This window comes from Cannabis sativa, chromosome 4 (genome assembly GCF_029168945.1).
Source record: "Cannabis sativa cultivar Pink pepper isolate KNU-18-1 chromosome 4, ASM2916894v1, whole genome shotgun sequence".
Taxonomy (NCBI): Eukaryota; Viridiplantae; Streptophyta; class Magnoliopsida; order Rosales; family Cannabaceae; genus Cannabis; species Cannabis sativa.
Window position 1 is genome coordinate 79911244 of NC_083604.1, and position 16692 is coordinate 79927935.

The following is a 16692-nucleotide window of genomic DNA, read 5'->3' on the forward strand; positions in this document are numbered from 1 at the left end:
CTAAAAGAAAAAATTAGTACCCACTTCACATAAAAAAGAACCCCACTAATGCAAAGCCTAGAGTATTTTTCAGTAAGAAAGATCTTATAATCTAGTGTTATAATATTAACCCAAGTTCCACGTAGACAAAATAGGCAAAGTTGTTTCGTCTAATATCATACCTTTTTTGGAGAAGTGCCTAAATCAAATGACCCTTTATAATTATGTTTTTGAAAAAACTATTATGTAATAATTTAGTATATTTTCTTCTTCATAGCTTTGCTAGACTTAAGAGACTAAAGTCCCATTTAGAGAAATGTTACACGTACAAGTCTTTATCCAACAAACCCAATTAAAAAATGACCTTGCTCACCACGCATTGCCGTCCAAGAAAGATTACACGTGTAAAGACTTTTGGACTTTTGGGGTTCTTGCTGTTGACTAACCCCCCCAATGACCCAAACATCATATAAACACACACCATTTTCTCAAAGAGTACTCACTAAAATCTCAAACCAATTATATTCATTATTTGATCAATATATCCAACTTGTAAAGAAAACAAGCATATTTTTGAGACATAAATAAGCCATTTTCAGGTGCATATGCTTAAATTCATTGTCACGGCGCGTAAAAACCAAGCACAACTACTACATAACATTACATATACTATATTAGTAGTATTATTATTAACTAACTTTTATTGTTAAAACAAAGTACGAAGAGATGGAAGAAGAAGATGATTCAAGAAGAGTAGTGAAAAGTAGTCCAAAAGTACCAATACGAGGTAAGAGGAACGTACTAATCACTAGTGCCTTGCCTTATGTCAACAACGTTCCTCACCTCGGCAACATCATTGGATGTATGTATAATTGTTATTGTTGAATTGAGATTATGTTTATTTAGTAGATTAATTATGAAATGGGTTTTGAATTTAATTTGTGAATGGATCAGGTGTTTTGAGTGGTGATGTTTTTGCTAGATACTGTCGTCTTCGTGGGTACAACGTTGTTTACATATGTGGGACTGACGAGTATGGTACGGCCACTGAGACAAAAGCCATTGAGGAGAATTCTACTCCTCAACAGATTTGTGACAAGTAAGCTGGTCAACCTCACAACTTTTTTTTTTGGAGAAGAAAAGAAATAAAACAAAAATCATTTGGTTCCTAATTGTTATATATTTTAATTAAGATTTTATTTTAGAAAAATTTGTAGCTGTTTCTTCACATCATAAATTGGAAAGTTATACATAGGTCTCTGGTCAAACATAACGATCAGTCAGGGCCTAGGGTGGCCGGGCCGTTGTCCAAGACCCTTCAACCAATTCGTATAATTTTTTATTAAACTTAATAATAATATGTATTTTGGATGAAATATTGATATTTAAGACAACTTTTAAGTAAAATAAAAATATTAATATTGAGTTAATATTGTGTTTGAGAATATTTTGTTATTATTTGTACTATAAATTTATTAGAAGTAAAAAAGAAAAATTATCAAAAAAATGAACAATTATTTTAAAAAAAGTTTAAAACGACCGCGAAATCTATTTATGAGTGGATTAATTTGGTTTGGTTAAATTATTTAATTGGTCTGGTAGAGAGTTTTGCATTAATAATGTTTGAAATTAAATAACATATATAAGATGCATGAGCTATTTCTCTCATTGAGATGGAACCTCATGCACCTTACTATACACTTTTACATTCTAATATGGTATCAGAACCAAACTAAACTCTAACGAAAATCCAAAAACTCGTCCAAAAAGACGAACAAAGAGAGCCACTTGTGATTTGAGGATAAAGCCACTTATGATCGAGTCGTGCAAGATTGAAAAAAAAAATAGAATGTTAGAGAGTCCTACATTAATAATGTGTTAAAACTAAATACCATATATATAAGACTAGTTTAGTTTGAATAATTTAAAAATCCGAACTAAACCAATACATAACCAGCCCTACTTAATACCGAAAGTTCCCGAACATATTGTCCCTCTATCAAATATTAAGGTGAATTTTTTATACCATTAACATTTTGGTATTAATTTTTATTAAGGGATATTTCTCTTTGTTTATTGAGTAAAACTATGGGGATGGCCTTTTTTTTTTATGATTTTCATTTAGATATTATAAACTGTATGAGCCTGTAATTTGGTATATAAGCTGATCTTGTTATCTTTTTCCATCTTTCTTTTCTCTGTTTTTTTCACTTTTATTGTACTTCTTTACTTTGTTAATAGATATCATGCAATTCATAAAGAGGTCTATGATTGGTTCAACATAAGTTTTGATGAATTTGGACGAACATCAACGCCTCAACAAACCGAAATTTGCCAAGAAATTTTCACCAAACTGATTGAGAACAATTGGCTTTCTGATAACACAATGCAGCAAGTATGTCATTTGTTTTTTGTGTTCAAACATTCATCTTTTACAATCTATGCATCACTTGTTTGTCTTCTTTGTTTTCTCTAAACTGGAATGACTATTCAGCTTTTCTGCGAAAATTGCAACCGGTTCTTGGCTGATCGGCTCGTTGAAGGTACATGTCCACTACTGGATTGTAACTATGATTCTGCTCGCGGTGATCAATGTGAGAAGTGTGGAAAGCTATTGAATCCAACTGAACTAAGGGATCCCAAGTGTAAAGTATGTATTTTTCTCCTGAGTTACAATTCTGAGTCTTTTGGGTTTTTGTCTTGGTGAAAATTCAGTTAAATGAACAACAGGTATGCAACACAACTCCACATGTTCGGGACACCGAACACTTATTTCTAGAACTCCCATTGTTGAAGGAGAAATTGGAAGAATACATCAATGTCATGTCAGTTGCAGGGTGTTGGAGCCAGAATGCCATTCAAGCTACATATGCATGGTTGAAAGAAGGACTTAAATCGCGGTGTATAACAAGAGATCTTAAGTGGGGTGTTCCTGTTCCACTTGAAAAGTTTAAGGATAAGGTTTAGTATTGTACTAAATTCTATGTACTGGTGTTTTTTTTTTCTTCTTTTTTGTTGATGATTTTGTTGTGAAAATCACTTTGTTTAGGTGTTCTATGTTTGGTTTGATGCGCCTATCGGTTATGTCTCGATCACTTCATGTTACACTTCTGATTGGGAGCTGTGGTGGAAGAACCCTGAAAATGTTGAGTTGTATCAGTTTATGGGAAAAGACAATGTGCCTTTTCACACAGTAAGAGTTTTTCATATACATTCTAATAATAATATTAAGGTGTTGCCAATCTAAAACTCTTAGGAAATCTAAACAGATTTCTAGCTCAAGATCCAATAATCAGAACACTCAGAAACAAAGTTAGATTAGATGAAGAATACTAATTTGTTAGACAAATACATCAATCCGAGATGGAATCCCACCATTTATAAGCATTGGGGCCTTTAATCAAATAGGCTTGTTAACAAATTACTTATCATTATGGAATTTCTCTCATTATTGGGACCCTATTCACCTTTTTAGGCTTTCTATCGAATCGAGATATAGATTTGATTGTCCATCTATTTGATATAATATAGATAAATATTTTGTCTTCTTCATATTACTATATATCTAGAGTCGATAATTTTATCTGGAGAACTACTGAACTCAATCATTTGTTGTCGTTACTCTAGTATAACTCTCAAGTGTTTTTCCTCTCAAACTCTCTAACCCGAGCCTGCACTTTCAAACAGTTGTGCAGCTCATTACAAAACCCAAATTAGTTAAAACGGCTAAAAAGTGAGCCGTTTTAATGAGCAAGTGGAACTAAGAGACTAAATATATAGGCTCTCAACTAAGAAACCAACACCATATGCCTCATAAATCCTTCTAGTACATATGGGGTCTGCAGTTGTGATAATTTACAATTATTCATGTTTGGTTTACCTGTTACACTTTTTTCAGGTTATGTTTCCATCTACACTTATTGGAACTGGAGAAAACTGGACACTGATGAAGAACATTAGTGTGACTGAATATCTAAACTATGAAACAGGTACAAGTTAAGCTTTATGGTTTTGTTTCATAATTACTTTGTTACTATATAGTAGTTTTAAATTTTCTTGGTGCAGGTAAGTTCTCCAAGAGTAAAGGAGTAGGAGTTTTCGGTAACGATGCAAAAGATACAAATATCCCATCAGAAGTGTGGCGATACTACTTGTTAACTAACAGACCAGAAGTATGTTGTGTTGGACTTCAGCATTACTAATGTCACATAATTGTTTTGACCCAATTTCTAATGTCATTGTTTGTTTTGTTTTAGGTCTCAGATACAATGTTTACATGGGTAGATTTGCAAGCAAAATTAAATACTGAGTTGCTTAATAATCTTGGGAATTTCATTAACCGAGTTTTGAGCTTCATTGCAAAACCTCAAGGTTAGTTCAGTAAGTTAGCCAAGTTTATGATCTCTTTGGATGAATATCTTGTTAGTTTTTAATAAACAATGGGGGTGATATGTTATTATTAACAACAATCAACACAAAATCATGCTCATAAATTATTCAAGATTGAAATATTTTATTTAGGGAATTAGTTTAGTATAGAACACACATCCAATGTTGAGAATTGAATCTCCATTATAGAAAGTGAAAGAGAGAGTTATGGTAAGCAACACTCTCTCAAAACCTTACCACCTTATCCTCACAATCATCTATTCACCAGCATAGCCAAACTAGTGAAATTATCCATACTAAACGGACCCCAAGGTGTAAAGTGGGCATATAAAATGTTGAGAATCATAGGGTTCCATCTCAAAACTAATTGGCAATGAGTGGAGTAGCCCATGTTCTTATATATGGCTCAATTCTCTACCATTTATTCTATGTGGGACAATGTCCACAACATTCCCCCTCAAGATGAGAAATATGGCTCTGATACCATGTTGAGAATCATGGGGTTCCATCTCAAAACCAATTGGCAATGAGTGGAGTAGCTCATGTTCTTATATATGGCTCAATTCTCTACCATTTATTATATGTGGGACAATGTCCACAACATAAAATTTTCTAACATATTCATTCCATGTTATGCTCTGCTACAGGAACAGGATATGGATCCATCATTTCGGATTCACCAGGAGCTGAATCCCATTCCTTAACACAAACATTAGCAGAAAAGATTAGTAAGCTTGTGGACCAATACATTGAAGCAATGGAAAAGGTAATTATGTGAACAATCAAATAAGAACAATTAGTTTTCTTCTCAACAACTTTTACCTTACACTTGTTATTTGATTCAGGTCAAACTGAAGCAAGCACTAAAAATTGGAATGAGCATCTCTAGTGAAGGCAATGCATACCTACAAGTAAGATCACAATTTAAGCTTGCATAGTAATCAGCTGTACTTTAACTTGTTCTAAATGTATTATAATATATGACATAATACTTTATAGGAGAGCCAATTCTGGAAGCTTTACAAGAATGACAAAGATTCCTGTAACATTGTTATGAGAACTTCAGTTGGTCTGGTCTATCTTCTATCATGCTTGTTACAACCATTCATGCCTTCTTTCTCACTCAAGGTAGGTATTGCATCATTACCAATTCAAATGTTGTTAAACTCGGTCTATTCTCTATTTAATCATCTTATTTAAGAATCAAAGAATAATAATAATGATAATAATAAACACTATGTTACCTTGTAACAATGGCTATGAATCCTTAGAGCACTTTGTTCTTCAGTGTCATCCACCCACACAAAATGTAAGGGGTTTGTTAGAATTTGGGATAGAGTGAATGTGGTTTTATCTCAAAACCAATTGATAATGGGAGGAGTAATCATTCATCTTATATGTTCTATTATCTTTCCACATATTAACAATGTGGGACTCTCTAACAGAGTTCCATGAACGCAACTCTTTTACACTTTGCACACATCTTAGCCACACACATACCTCTTGGTCACCAATAAAAGGGCACAACCTTGGGCCAATTGGGTCTACATGCTCAATTTGAAAGAATTAATTTTCTTGACCATTGGACTAACCAAAGACATTTTAGAACATGTCCATAAGTCCCAAACGTGTTAGCACATTATGTCTATCATATTATGGCCTAATGATAGAAATAGAATATCATGCAATACCGATTATATAGTTACTCTTATATGCTAATAATGCTAATAATGACACTGCCCATATGAATATTCTAACAAATTACTCTTCTTTTTATTGACACTCTTTTGTTAAGGTACTAAAGCAGCTTGGTATCTCCCATGAAAATCAACTTTCACTTAGCAATGAAGATGGAAATGTTGCCGAAAGGTTTAGGAAACCTTGGGAGCTTGTACCTGCTGGCCATAAAATTGGGACACCAGAACCTTTATTTAAGGAATTGGTATGTAAATTATTTATATTACTTCTTAAATAAAACCATTATTTGTAATAAATTTCTCTTGACTGATTCATGTATCTTCTTGTGATTTGTTGTACAGAAAGATGAAGATGTGGAGTTGTTTAGGAAGAAGTTTGCTGGAAATCAAGCTGATAGGAATGAAGCTAGTAAATTGGCTAAGAAATTGGCCAAAACAATTATTGTGTAATTATGAAAAATCAATTTGAAGGCATATATGTGTACCTACTAATGTAATAACAATAATGATAGTGATGCTTCTCAATTTACTCACTTAAATTCAATATATGATGTCTTGTCTTACTAATTTTAATTAGGATATTTCAAAATAGGATCACATCATATTTAGTTATATGGTTAAGATAATTACATCATATTTAATCTTCATCCACATTAGATTTTGTAGGAACAAACAAATGATGTGATCATTTGAAATGTATGAACTAAAGAAATGAAGTCCCTTTCCAAAATAAATAAATAATAAAGAGTCAAATTTACATTTATTTTTTTGGTTTATAATATTTTAGACTTTTTATTTTGTGAAAATAATTAATTAAATCTTCTATTTTGTTAAATAATAAAAAAAAATCTCATATTCATCAAAAAAAAAAAAGAAAAAAAAAATCTCATACTCTCTAATTTTGTATAAATAAAACACTTATCTTAATTTTTTTTTTAACATAACTAATTTAAAGACAGTAACATGTCATATTTAAATTAAATTATTATTAAATTTTATTTTAAAAACAGACGAAAAATGTTATTTATCATATATTTTTTAAAAGAATACTATTTTGACTCGTGTTTGCAAAAGCTATGATTTGACTCGTGTTTTGTTAAATGACAAAATGGACCCTGTATTTTCTAAAAAAAATAAAAAATAGGACCCTGAGCTTAATTTTTGACAATTTTTTTTTTAATATAACCAACTTGAAGACAATGCTTAATACGAACAGATACAAAAAATGTAAACAGTTTTGCCATAGCACTTTTAGATCGGATTATAATTAAACTTTATTTTGACAAAAAATCAATTCAGGGTCCTATTTGTACTATTTTAGAAAATACATGGTTTATTTTATCATTTAACAAAACACAGGGTCCAATTAATAACTTTTGCATAACAGAAATCCAAAATGGTATTTACTCTATATTTTCCTCTAAGTTTCAAAATTAGATATTAAAAAAATAAACAAATATTATACAACTAAATAAAACGCCGTCTGTGGGAATCGAACCCACGACCACATGGTTAAAAGCCATGCGCTCTACCGGCTGAGCTAAGACGGCTTTGATGAAATAAAATTATTATATATTAAAAAATAATCTGTTTTCGAAATTAAAAAAAAAAATAAAAAGAAATAAAACCCGAACAGAAATTTCAGTGAATCGGAGCTTTGCCTTTCATCAATGGCGGAAGTCTCTGAAATTACCAAATCAGAAGTATCTGAACAACATGATCCACAATCGACCTTCGATCCAAAATCAATGCGAAAGACTAAACCTGGCCTTAAGCGCCTAGTCCTCACCATTTCAGTGCTCTTCTCCTTCGTACTAGGTCCTAAAATCCTTATTCTTTCTCCTCGTCTCTTTCTATTATTGCTTTTGATCTCTAATTCATTTCCTTTTTTGCGTTACAGGTTTCCCATTGCTATGGAAATCAGTGGAAATCTACCGTGCACCTCTACCGTTCCGCGAAATCGACCACCTCTCGGCTCAGCTAGATTCCACTCCATTACAATTTCCCTGTCACTTTCAGGCTATCTTCATCGGTTTCGAATTCAAATCTTCTGAGGACCTGGAGACCTCACTTCTCGATCGAATGTACAAATTGGGTTCAGGAACTCCAGAATGTGGTACGTGTGGCACTAACTATACTGTCTCAGTAGTTGTTGACTCCGGTTCCCACTGTATCCAATCACCAACCAGTAAATCATCGTGCCCATGGAGGTGTGGTGCCTTAAGTAACGTTGATTTTGGTGGTGGTGATGATGAGGCTGTTGATGAGTCGTTAGAGTCTGCTTTGGGCGGTTGTTCCGAGCTTGCCCGAGGCGGGAAGGTCTATACTGTGGTGTTGGTGAGTAGAGATGAGGATGTTAGAGCTGTCACCGGAAAGTATAGGCACGCTTGGATTTCCGGGAAGGTTTCTGAGACGGCGGCATTGTCTCGAGTGGCGGAGATTTTTGTTAAAGTGTTTGTTAATGGTGGAAAAGAAGAAGGTTCGATTCATGGGGAGTTTATGCCTGTTGGTGCTGATGGAAAGATTGTGCTTTCCTTCAATTTGCTAAATTCTGATCCAAGAGATGGGGTCTATGATTGGTATGGAGTTCTTTCATTTTTATATTATTGGCATTTCATGGTGTTATGATTGAAAAATTATTATGAAATAACTGGTGATGATGATGAAAACATGCAGTAAATTAGTAAGTATATCTAACAGTTATGTTGACACGTTGAGGCTTTCCTTATTTGTCATGTATCTATAATCTATGTATCTATAGTAGTTATATTTTCTTGGTCTAAGATATGGTGAAATATCTCTTAACTATACTGATAAGGTATGGGAAATGTCTAGTATGGTTGAACACCTAGTTAGAAAGTACTCGTAGTGATCTTCAAATTTCTCTTGTTGGGTTTTATTGTACCTGCAGGGATTTTCGAAGTGTGGAAGAGATTCTCTTGGCCCCTGTAATCGATGCTCTAAGACCTATTGCCAACATAAGCGTAGAAAGTCAAGTAATATTCTTCAATTAATTTGTTTTCAGTTTTGGTTAATTTTCATATAGATTGTCATTTTAATTATGTAGTCTGATTGCACTGTTCTTTACTGTGTATCAGGTTTTATACCACACACCAAAGTCCTCATTTTCTTACTGGGATGACAAGTGGAGCAGCTTCATTTTTAGTACCAAGGATCTTCCTTTCTTTGTATGCTAAGCCTTGTGTCATTTCATGATTTGATAGGAAGCATTATACTAGCTAATTTTCGTTTGATTTAGATGGTTAATATCTAAAATTAGTGTGCATAATATATAATGTCCATGCTTGTATTCATTTAGGTGTACTTAAACTTTGATTATTTCAATTTCTTTTATTCAAAATCTTTGAACCTAACTAATTATGTTGTACAGGTGAATTCAAATGAGTGGCACTTGGATACTTCCATTGCAGCTGGTGGGAGATCAAAGATATTACACTTTGTGGTGTATATTCTTCAACTCATATCATTCTTCTAATTATTTTACTTATATAAATGTTTACTGTATGGATTATGATTTAATTGAGTTGAAGCAGTAACTAAGATAAATATGATATTGCAAACATTCTGCAGTATGCACTTTTCAGTATGTAAATCTTTTTCAAAATTTAGTGCTATATCATTGTCTACAGGTTGTTTGGGCTTGGAGTTATATATCTATTGAGAGAAACTACTTTACAATTTTTTCCCTATTACATTGAATATGTTTGTGTTGGGGTACATGTCTTAACCCTAGTTTAAGAAAAAATCTTTATTTTATAGCTAATTCTGACTCTAGTGTTGTTAGAGAGAATTCTATTTATAACTCACAACCCCAATAATTATTTTCTGTACTTGTTGCCAGATATATTCCTTCGGCAAAGGAGTGCCCCCTTCTCCTACAGCTTGAAAATGGAGAGATTTCTAAGACAAATGGTTTCATTTCCCCGGTTAGTTAACATGTCACAGTTATCTATTTTCCAAGCATTCTTAACTGAATTTTCTATTTGAACTTATCCAATTTTTTATATCCCAATGATAACTGTACTGAAGATGTGGGGAGGAGTCACTGTTTGGAACCCTAAAGGATGTGGGAAAGTTTTGAGAAGTAAGCATCCAGTCATTCATACAATTTCACAACAGGTTAGATGTTTTTCTATGCTTTTAATCTTATATTCTAGATGCTTTGCTATTCAAGGAAAGAAATTCTCTTGTGGTACACTATGTTGGTTAGAGTTACATTGTTAACCTTTCTTGATAATCTCTTTCCTGAGTGCTGAGAGTGAGGAATTAACTTAGAAACAAGAACAGATCATTTATTACTTTATAATGTTGCTAAAAGATAAATTAATTTTGTACCCATGAATAACTCATCAATAAAGTTTCAATGACTGGGGCTCTGTTCTATTATTGTGGATGCTTTCTGTTAATTTTCTATAACTGATGCAAAAATATTTGGAACAGGATCTTCAGAAAGTTATTGAAGTTTTCATGGGGCAATTAAGGCAACTTTTTGGTCTCAAATCTGACAACCACTTTTTTGGCTCTTCTGGCATATCCAACCTATTAACTAGTGAAAGAGGCTTCACAGTGTGGTAAGATTCAAATTAAAATGTTGTGAGCCAAAAAAAATAAATGAAGCATCACTAACTATGTATATGAATGCATTTATATTTTGGATATATCAAGGAAGCTCACTGTATTTTGCTAAAACCTGCAGTTGGTCACTTCCAGATCCCCTTGTTAACATGTTTGTTATAGTAAATCACTTCTTTGATGTGACCTTGTGTTTTATCAACGACTTCTCCTGTTGATGTCATATAATGGTATTGCTTATTATAATATTAGGTATGAATTATTCTATTTATTGATTTTGTAGGGAATTGGATGTCTTGTCGCGGCAACATGCCTGTTTTAACCTTCGATCATGTGCTACCACCCTTGGATCTCTTTCCAGACTGGTACGTCTAAACTTGTTCGGCATTTGAATTGGTTTTCTGCAGCTGATCTTCGTGACAAGAATAACACATTTCTTCATACAGGTTCAGTCACTTCCTAGGATGATTATTATGGACGAGATTGGTAAACAGGTAACTTTTCTGATACTCTCCAGTGACCGTTGTCAAGTTACATGTGTCTAATTTTTAACTAGACTCTTAAAATTAACACAATGCGTGGAAAATGAGCATTCTATGCTGTTTAGCTTGGACCCAAGTGCATTTATAGTAGCTCCATAAACTAGGGACACAAATGTGTCTATAGCTTCTAGCCTTTTGCTTCTTTCTGATACTGATAGATCTCAATTCATCTCCACGAGTAGGTAGCGTATTCTCTGGAGGCAGCAAAACTGACTCAAAATAATGCTTCTCTTGGTATTTATGATGCTTCTGCTGGTATGTGCCTTTAACTTGTTAATATCTCATGAATTGTCCAAAACATTTGATTTCAAGCTGAGAACTAGTTTTATTTCTTTTGTTATCAGTGGCATCTGGACAAGCAAGATCTCTGGCAGAGGACGCCTTTTTTCACCCATCGATCATGTCCGTTAGCTACTACTCATTCGAGCACTGTTTTGCTGTCTACTCGGTTAGTTTACTAAAAACATCTTATATATCCCATGCTAGAATTATGAAAATTCATTCTCTCTCATATTTAATCTTCTTCCATATATATGCACAGCCATTTTTTCTGCCAGTTGCCATGCATGTTATCTTGGCAGCTTTAAGAGAGTGGAGAAGATACAAGCAAGAAAACAACAAGTACTTGGCATGGAAGAAGATCGAAGTAATCAAAGCATCTTATTAAAAAGGGTTTTTAGCCCAAAGAATATTTGTCAGTTTTGATAGTTTATTTTTCTGTAGATTAAACTAACTTCACAATTGTGCCAACTAATTTGTTCATTAGGAGCCAGCCACTGGTTTCATTTATACATGTTTTGGATTGATTTGAGTTAGCTTTTAAGACAATCTCCAATCCAATGGTTGTACAACTTAGATATATTATTTGCTTCAATTTACTTAAATTATGCTCCAATAAAAAATTAATATTAAATATATTAAAAAATTCTTATTATTATTATTACAAAAGGAATTTCATTAAAATTCGAAATAGCTCGATTAGCACGGGGGAGAAACACAAAAAAATAAATATTATAATAAAATAACTAAATAAAACAATAAATAAATGAGAAGAATTATTATAATAAAATAAACAAAATAGCATAAATATAAATAAAAAAAAATTGTTCATTTATTATTTTTCTTAAGGAAAAGTAAATTTTTCTCAAGGATAGTTCTTACATTTTTTACTAATTTTACATCACCCATATTCACTTTCATTGAAGATGCTATAATATGTCAACAACTATGAACCAAATACCATATTTGTGATCTCACATTTGGGTGTTTGGAAAAAAAATGGTAATTTCAGCACAATTCACAATTGTATATTGCATTATAACATTATATTTTATATCATTATATGCTTGAATTTGAATATAAGGAAAATGGTATCCACAGGCAACGAGCAGTATAATATATAATATAAATAAATGACAAAATTAATATTCCTACTAATTCAAATTTACTAAATTGCAACGACCATTGGGGTTTGATACCAATTCCTAACTCCTTAGAGCCAATTTAATCAATACAACCAAGGTCTTTGAAGACACAAAAAAAGTAAAGAAGCTATCTGAAAGCTGATCTTAATCAGAACAAACACAAACATCTGAAGTGCATCTGCCATATAAAAAATCCATGACAAGATCGAGCTACAAAACATATACCACTTCGAAAAGTCATCCTCTCGATTCCAATGCTAGAAGTATCTTCTTTCTTGGGCCCTGTTGTACAAAAACGAGTGTGTTATGGCTAAAGAAACACAGTAAATGTAAGACAGGAGCATTGTAAACATTGAAAGTGTATATATTTCGGGTTGTTTTTAATCTATTTTGGTTAGGGTAAAAAGATCACCACTTAAAAGCCTGAGTAGAAAATCATTGCACATTCAAATTGGGAAAAGGGAACACCAAACAAAGATAAGTCCATCAGCATATGATAAGAAGGTTTGATCGGGAGTAACTAAGGGTACGTTTGATCAGGAGTAATGAAATGAAATAAATTTTAATTTCGTTCATTTGTTCGGTTGCATTTTAAAACTTTGGAATATCATGATTATTCCAAGTTCTTTGATTGCTCAGGACATAATACATATTATATGATCTTTCAACTCACACAGGAAATAACCAAAAGCCAGCATAAGCCAAAGGAATGTTAACATAGTAACTTTCTTCTAACTAACATAAATGTAAAAAAAATGAAGAAGGCATATTAGAGCTGGAAGCTTTACCATTGGTATTCCTATGGCCTTTAGGTCTTCATCAGTCATGTGTGTAAGAGCTGTCATATCAACCTACACAAACAACACAACTTAAACGATAAACAAAATGAATTGTCATCAAAATTGGGATGTAAATGAAAGATTGTTCTAAGGTAAACGTACTTCCTCTGCTTGAAATGTAATGGAATATTTCTCAAGACCTAAGGAGTGCAGAAAGTCATCCACTGATGTACTTGCCTGGACCAACAATGAGTAATCAATCAGAAAGTTTAAATACAGTAATACAGTGTTTTTGGATCATTACTTCAATCATTTAGTGTTTTTTTTTTTTGTTTCATAAGAGTTCTTTATTATCAACAAATGGTAAAAAAATAATTCATTCATGCCTTTTGCGGGGCCTTCTTCTTAGCAGCTGAATTGGCAACCTTTCTATTCTCCGGTGCAACAGCAATAGCAACACTTCTCCTGGTTGGCTTGGCGGCCTCCAGTGAAGGCTTATGTGGATCGTAGTTTACAGGCTGTGGATGCATACTACCAGAAAGCTTTTCACGAAGATCTCTCACGCCTGAATGAGACCCTCTTCCACTTACAGATGCTTGTTGATTTTTCCTTTGGAGCTTCAAACGAAGATCTCGAGAATCAATTTGGCGATCTTCATAAGCCATTAACACATAGTCAAACTCAAAACAACATAAGATACATACTGAAAACCAACAATAGACATTAATTAGTTTTCAGTTGCATTGCATGTGATATTATTTTAATCCATACTTGAAACTTGAGCTTCATTATCCTCATAAAGATCATGTTCCCATTTGTCATCTTGCCTTTGTCTGCAAAAGGGAATAACAACTACTCAGTCATAATTGTGCTTCCAAACCTCAAAATACCTAAAAAAAAGCTAAAGATTAACGATTGAGAAATTTTTCCACTGAAAACCCATTACCCAATAGCCAAGAGTACAAAATAAAATTAGTACTTCCTCAAAATATCAAATGCAAATAAACAAAGCATTTCAAGGGAAATTAGTACTTCGACATTCTCTTGTCTTATTGGCTCGAATAGACCAACTTGACCCGAAATCTAGTGTAAATCAACAACATAATCATAATATTACAGGTTTCTCTATGCTTTGTGTCAAAATTGGGTGTCATTTGCTCGGACAGAAACAAGTGAGAGGAAGAGAAACCCTACCTTTTACCGGTGAATTGACGGCGTCGATTAGAGTCATCTCTAAAGCTACCATTAAGACGGTCCTTTATCGACCTCCTATTCTCAGCGTCCTCTCGATCAGCATACATCTCAAATTTTATATCAAACGAAACCCCAAAAACCCTAATTCCAAAGAAGTTGGCGAAAAAAAACTAGTTATTAGAGAACAAATCTTTATCGGTGGGTACGAAAAGATTGAAAATCAAAACCCTAATTTTGAAATCACTGAAAGAAGTAAGCAAAAAAAAAAAAACAAGGAGAAAAGAGGAAGGAACCCAAACCCGCCAAACTGCGATGCTGTGGTAAGCTGTTAGAAAAGGCTTGTTGTTCGCAATGAGGAGGAGAGAAGAGAAGCCCACCTTTCTTCTGGTATAAGATTTTAGAGAGAGAAAGAAGAAATGGGGAAAGATCTCATATGGAAATGGGATCTCTTCTCTTCTCTTCTCTCTCTTTCTCTGTCTGCGTCTGGAAAGAGAAAGGACGAAACGCACCGTATTGGTCCAACTAAGAAAGGGGTTGAATTGAGTGTGCCTTTACATTTTCCAATATATTATTATATTTTTTTCAGAAATGAGAAGCTGTATTTCGCGCCGTCATTTTTCACATCAAAATTAATGGATTAAAAATGTTAGGAGAATTCTACAATTTTTAACTTAAAAAAAAAAAAATGAAAAAAAAAAGAGATACCTCTAAACCAGTTTGTTTTAAATGAATATAGGTAATTTTTAAGTTGATAAGGTTAATTTATTTTTTAAAGAGAAAACCTAAAGGGTATCAGTGGTGTTTACCATTCTTTTATGTGTAAATAAGGCTATTGGTCAAACTAAGTATTGTGTCTCATATAATTTAATATAATAGCTTTTAAAAAGTATCGCTAGCCAATCGCAACACGGTATGTTGAGAAGGTGCTAGGCATCACTGGTGCCCTAATAACAATGCTCTTACTTTAAGTTTGATACGCTTAATTTAAAAATGATACCATAATAATCTATGTAAGAGTATATGTTTTTAAATTTATAATATGTAAATTATATTTTTTTTAGTTAAATAAGATATAAATATGTTAAATTGCTCATAAATATGTTATAATAAGATTGTAAACATGTTAAGTTTTTTATAAACATGTTAATGAGTTGATAAGTTAACTAAAATTAAGCATGATTTTTTATATAAACAGGTCAAGTCAGGTCAATCCATTTAAAAAACGATTGAGTTTGAATTTTAATTTTTGACACGATTAATAAATGGGTCGGGTTAGGTTTGATATTTGGTTGTAAACCTAAGTCTCGACACAACACCATCATGACCGACGAACACAAATTGCCACCTGTTTTGGCATCCGAGACAACTTATTAGTTCAATTTTTTTCATAGTCATATACATTGTAATTATTTAAGACATCCTATAAACTTTTGAAAAATTTAAAAAAATTTAATACGCCGAAAATATGAATATGTTGCAAGCGTGACTCTTTTATTTGTGTGAAATAGATTATTTGAATAATATTTTTTATATTATAAATTATTTTGAATTTCTTTAAATTTTCTAAGATGTCTTATATAATTATAAAAAAAAATAAAAAATAAAAATTACTTTTAAATACCAAAACAGATAGGGATGCATTTGAAAAAAAAAATGAATTGTGAAAGTATCCTAAATATTATTAGTATGAATAAGTATCATTGACTTAAACATAATTGACCTGAAAACTAATATAACATAAAAATATAGAATTTTAGATGTTTAATATAGCATTACTAGATTAATTAGGGGTATAATAAAGTAAGGAAAATTTACATGGTATACTAACTTTTGTCATTTTCTTACAAAAATACTGTTAGGCGGAATTTTTAACTTTTTTACTGTGTTTTTTCATAAGTTTCATACTGCAGTATAATGTATTAAGTTTTCACTGGTGTTCTACTGGTGTTTTACTAGTGTTCTACTGTTGTTTTGAGTTGTTCTGCTTTGTGTTTTACTGGTGTTTTACAAAAACACAGTATTTTTGAAAAGATTTCCGTGTGACAGTATTTTTGTAAAAGTTAACTCAAATTCCAGTATTTTTATAAATTTCCCT

General features: G+C 32.5%; 3 protein-coding genes and 1 non-coding gene across 5 annotated transcripts; 2 read left to right on the top strand and 2 right to left on the bottom strand.

The window, feature by feature from the left end:
- Nucleotides 1–476: 476 nt before the first annotated feature.
- On the top strand, nt 477–6609 carry LOC115712424 (probable methionine--tRNA ligase). The gene is made up of 14 exons (XM_061114652.1): nt 477–841; nt 934–1078; nt 2221–2374; nt 2474–2629; nt 2710–2940; nt 3029–3172; nt 3878–3968; nt 4045–4151; nt 4236–4350; nt 5016–5134; nt 5214–5279; nt 5368–5496; nt 6164–6310; nt 6408–6609. The coding sequence occupies exons 1-14, from the start codon at nt 706–708 to the stop codon at nt 6513–6515; spliced, it is 1848 nt and encodes a 615-aa protein (XP_060970635.1). The 5' UTR covers nt 477–705; the 3' UTR covers nt 6516–6609.
- A 933-nt stretch (nt 6610–7542) lies between these two features.
- TRNAK-UUU (transfer RNA lysine (anticodon UUU)) lies at nt 7543–7615 on the bottom strand. Its single transcript has one exon. It is a non-coding gene; the product is annotated as a tRNA-Lys (tRNA).
- A 69-nt stretch (nt 7616–7684) lies between these two features.
- Nucleotides 7685–12802, top strand: LOC115714501 (uncharacterized). The gene is made up of 13 exons (XM_030643226.2): nt 7685–7883; nt 7966–8644; nt 8977–9061; nt 9164–9253; nt 9457–9530; nt 9928–10012; nt 10116–10205; nt 10527–10657; nt 10942–11023; nt 11105–11152; nt 11383–11455; nt 11545–11648; nt 11742–12802. Exons 1-13 carry the CDS (start codon nt 7736–7738, stop codon nt 11865–11867), a joined length of 1815 nt encoding a protein of 604 aa, XP_030499086.2. The 5' UTR covers nt 7685–7735; the 3' UTR covers nt 11868–12802.
- Nucleotides 12574–15147, bottom strand: LOC115714948 (uncharacterized). 2 transcript variants are annotated; one of them, XM_061114655.1, is made up of 7 exons: nt 14897–15147; nt 14598–14738; nt 14175–14236; nt 13790–14055; nt 13566–13640; nt 13413–13475; nt 12574–12906 (listed from the first exon to the last, which is right to left on the bottom strand). In XM_061114655.1, the coding sequence occupies exons 2-7, from the start codon at nt 14702–14704 to the stop codon at nt 12862–12864; spliced, it is 618 nt and encodes a 205-aa protein (XP_060970638.1). In that variant the 5' UTR covers nt 14705–14738; nt 14897–15147; the 3' UTR covers nt 12574–12861. The 2 variants fall into 2 exon arrangements, with proteins under 2 accessions (XP_060970638.1, XP_060970637.1); XM_061114654.1 differs by having other exon boundaries at nt 12574–13475; nt 14897–15140.
- Nucleotides 15148–16692: the final 1545 nt, after the last annotated feature.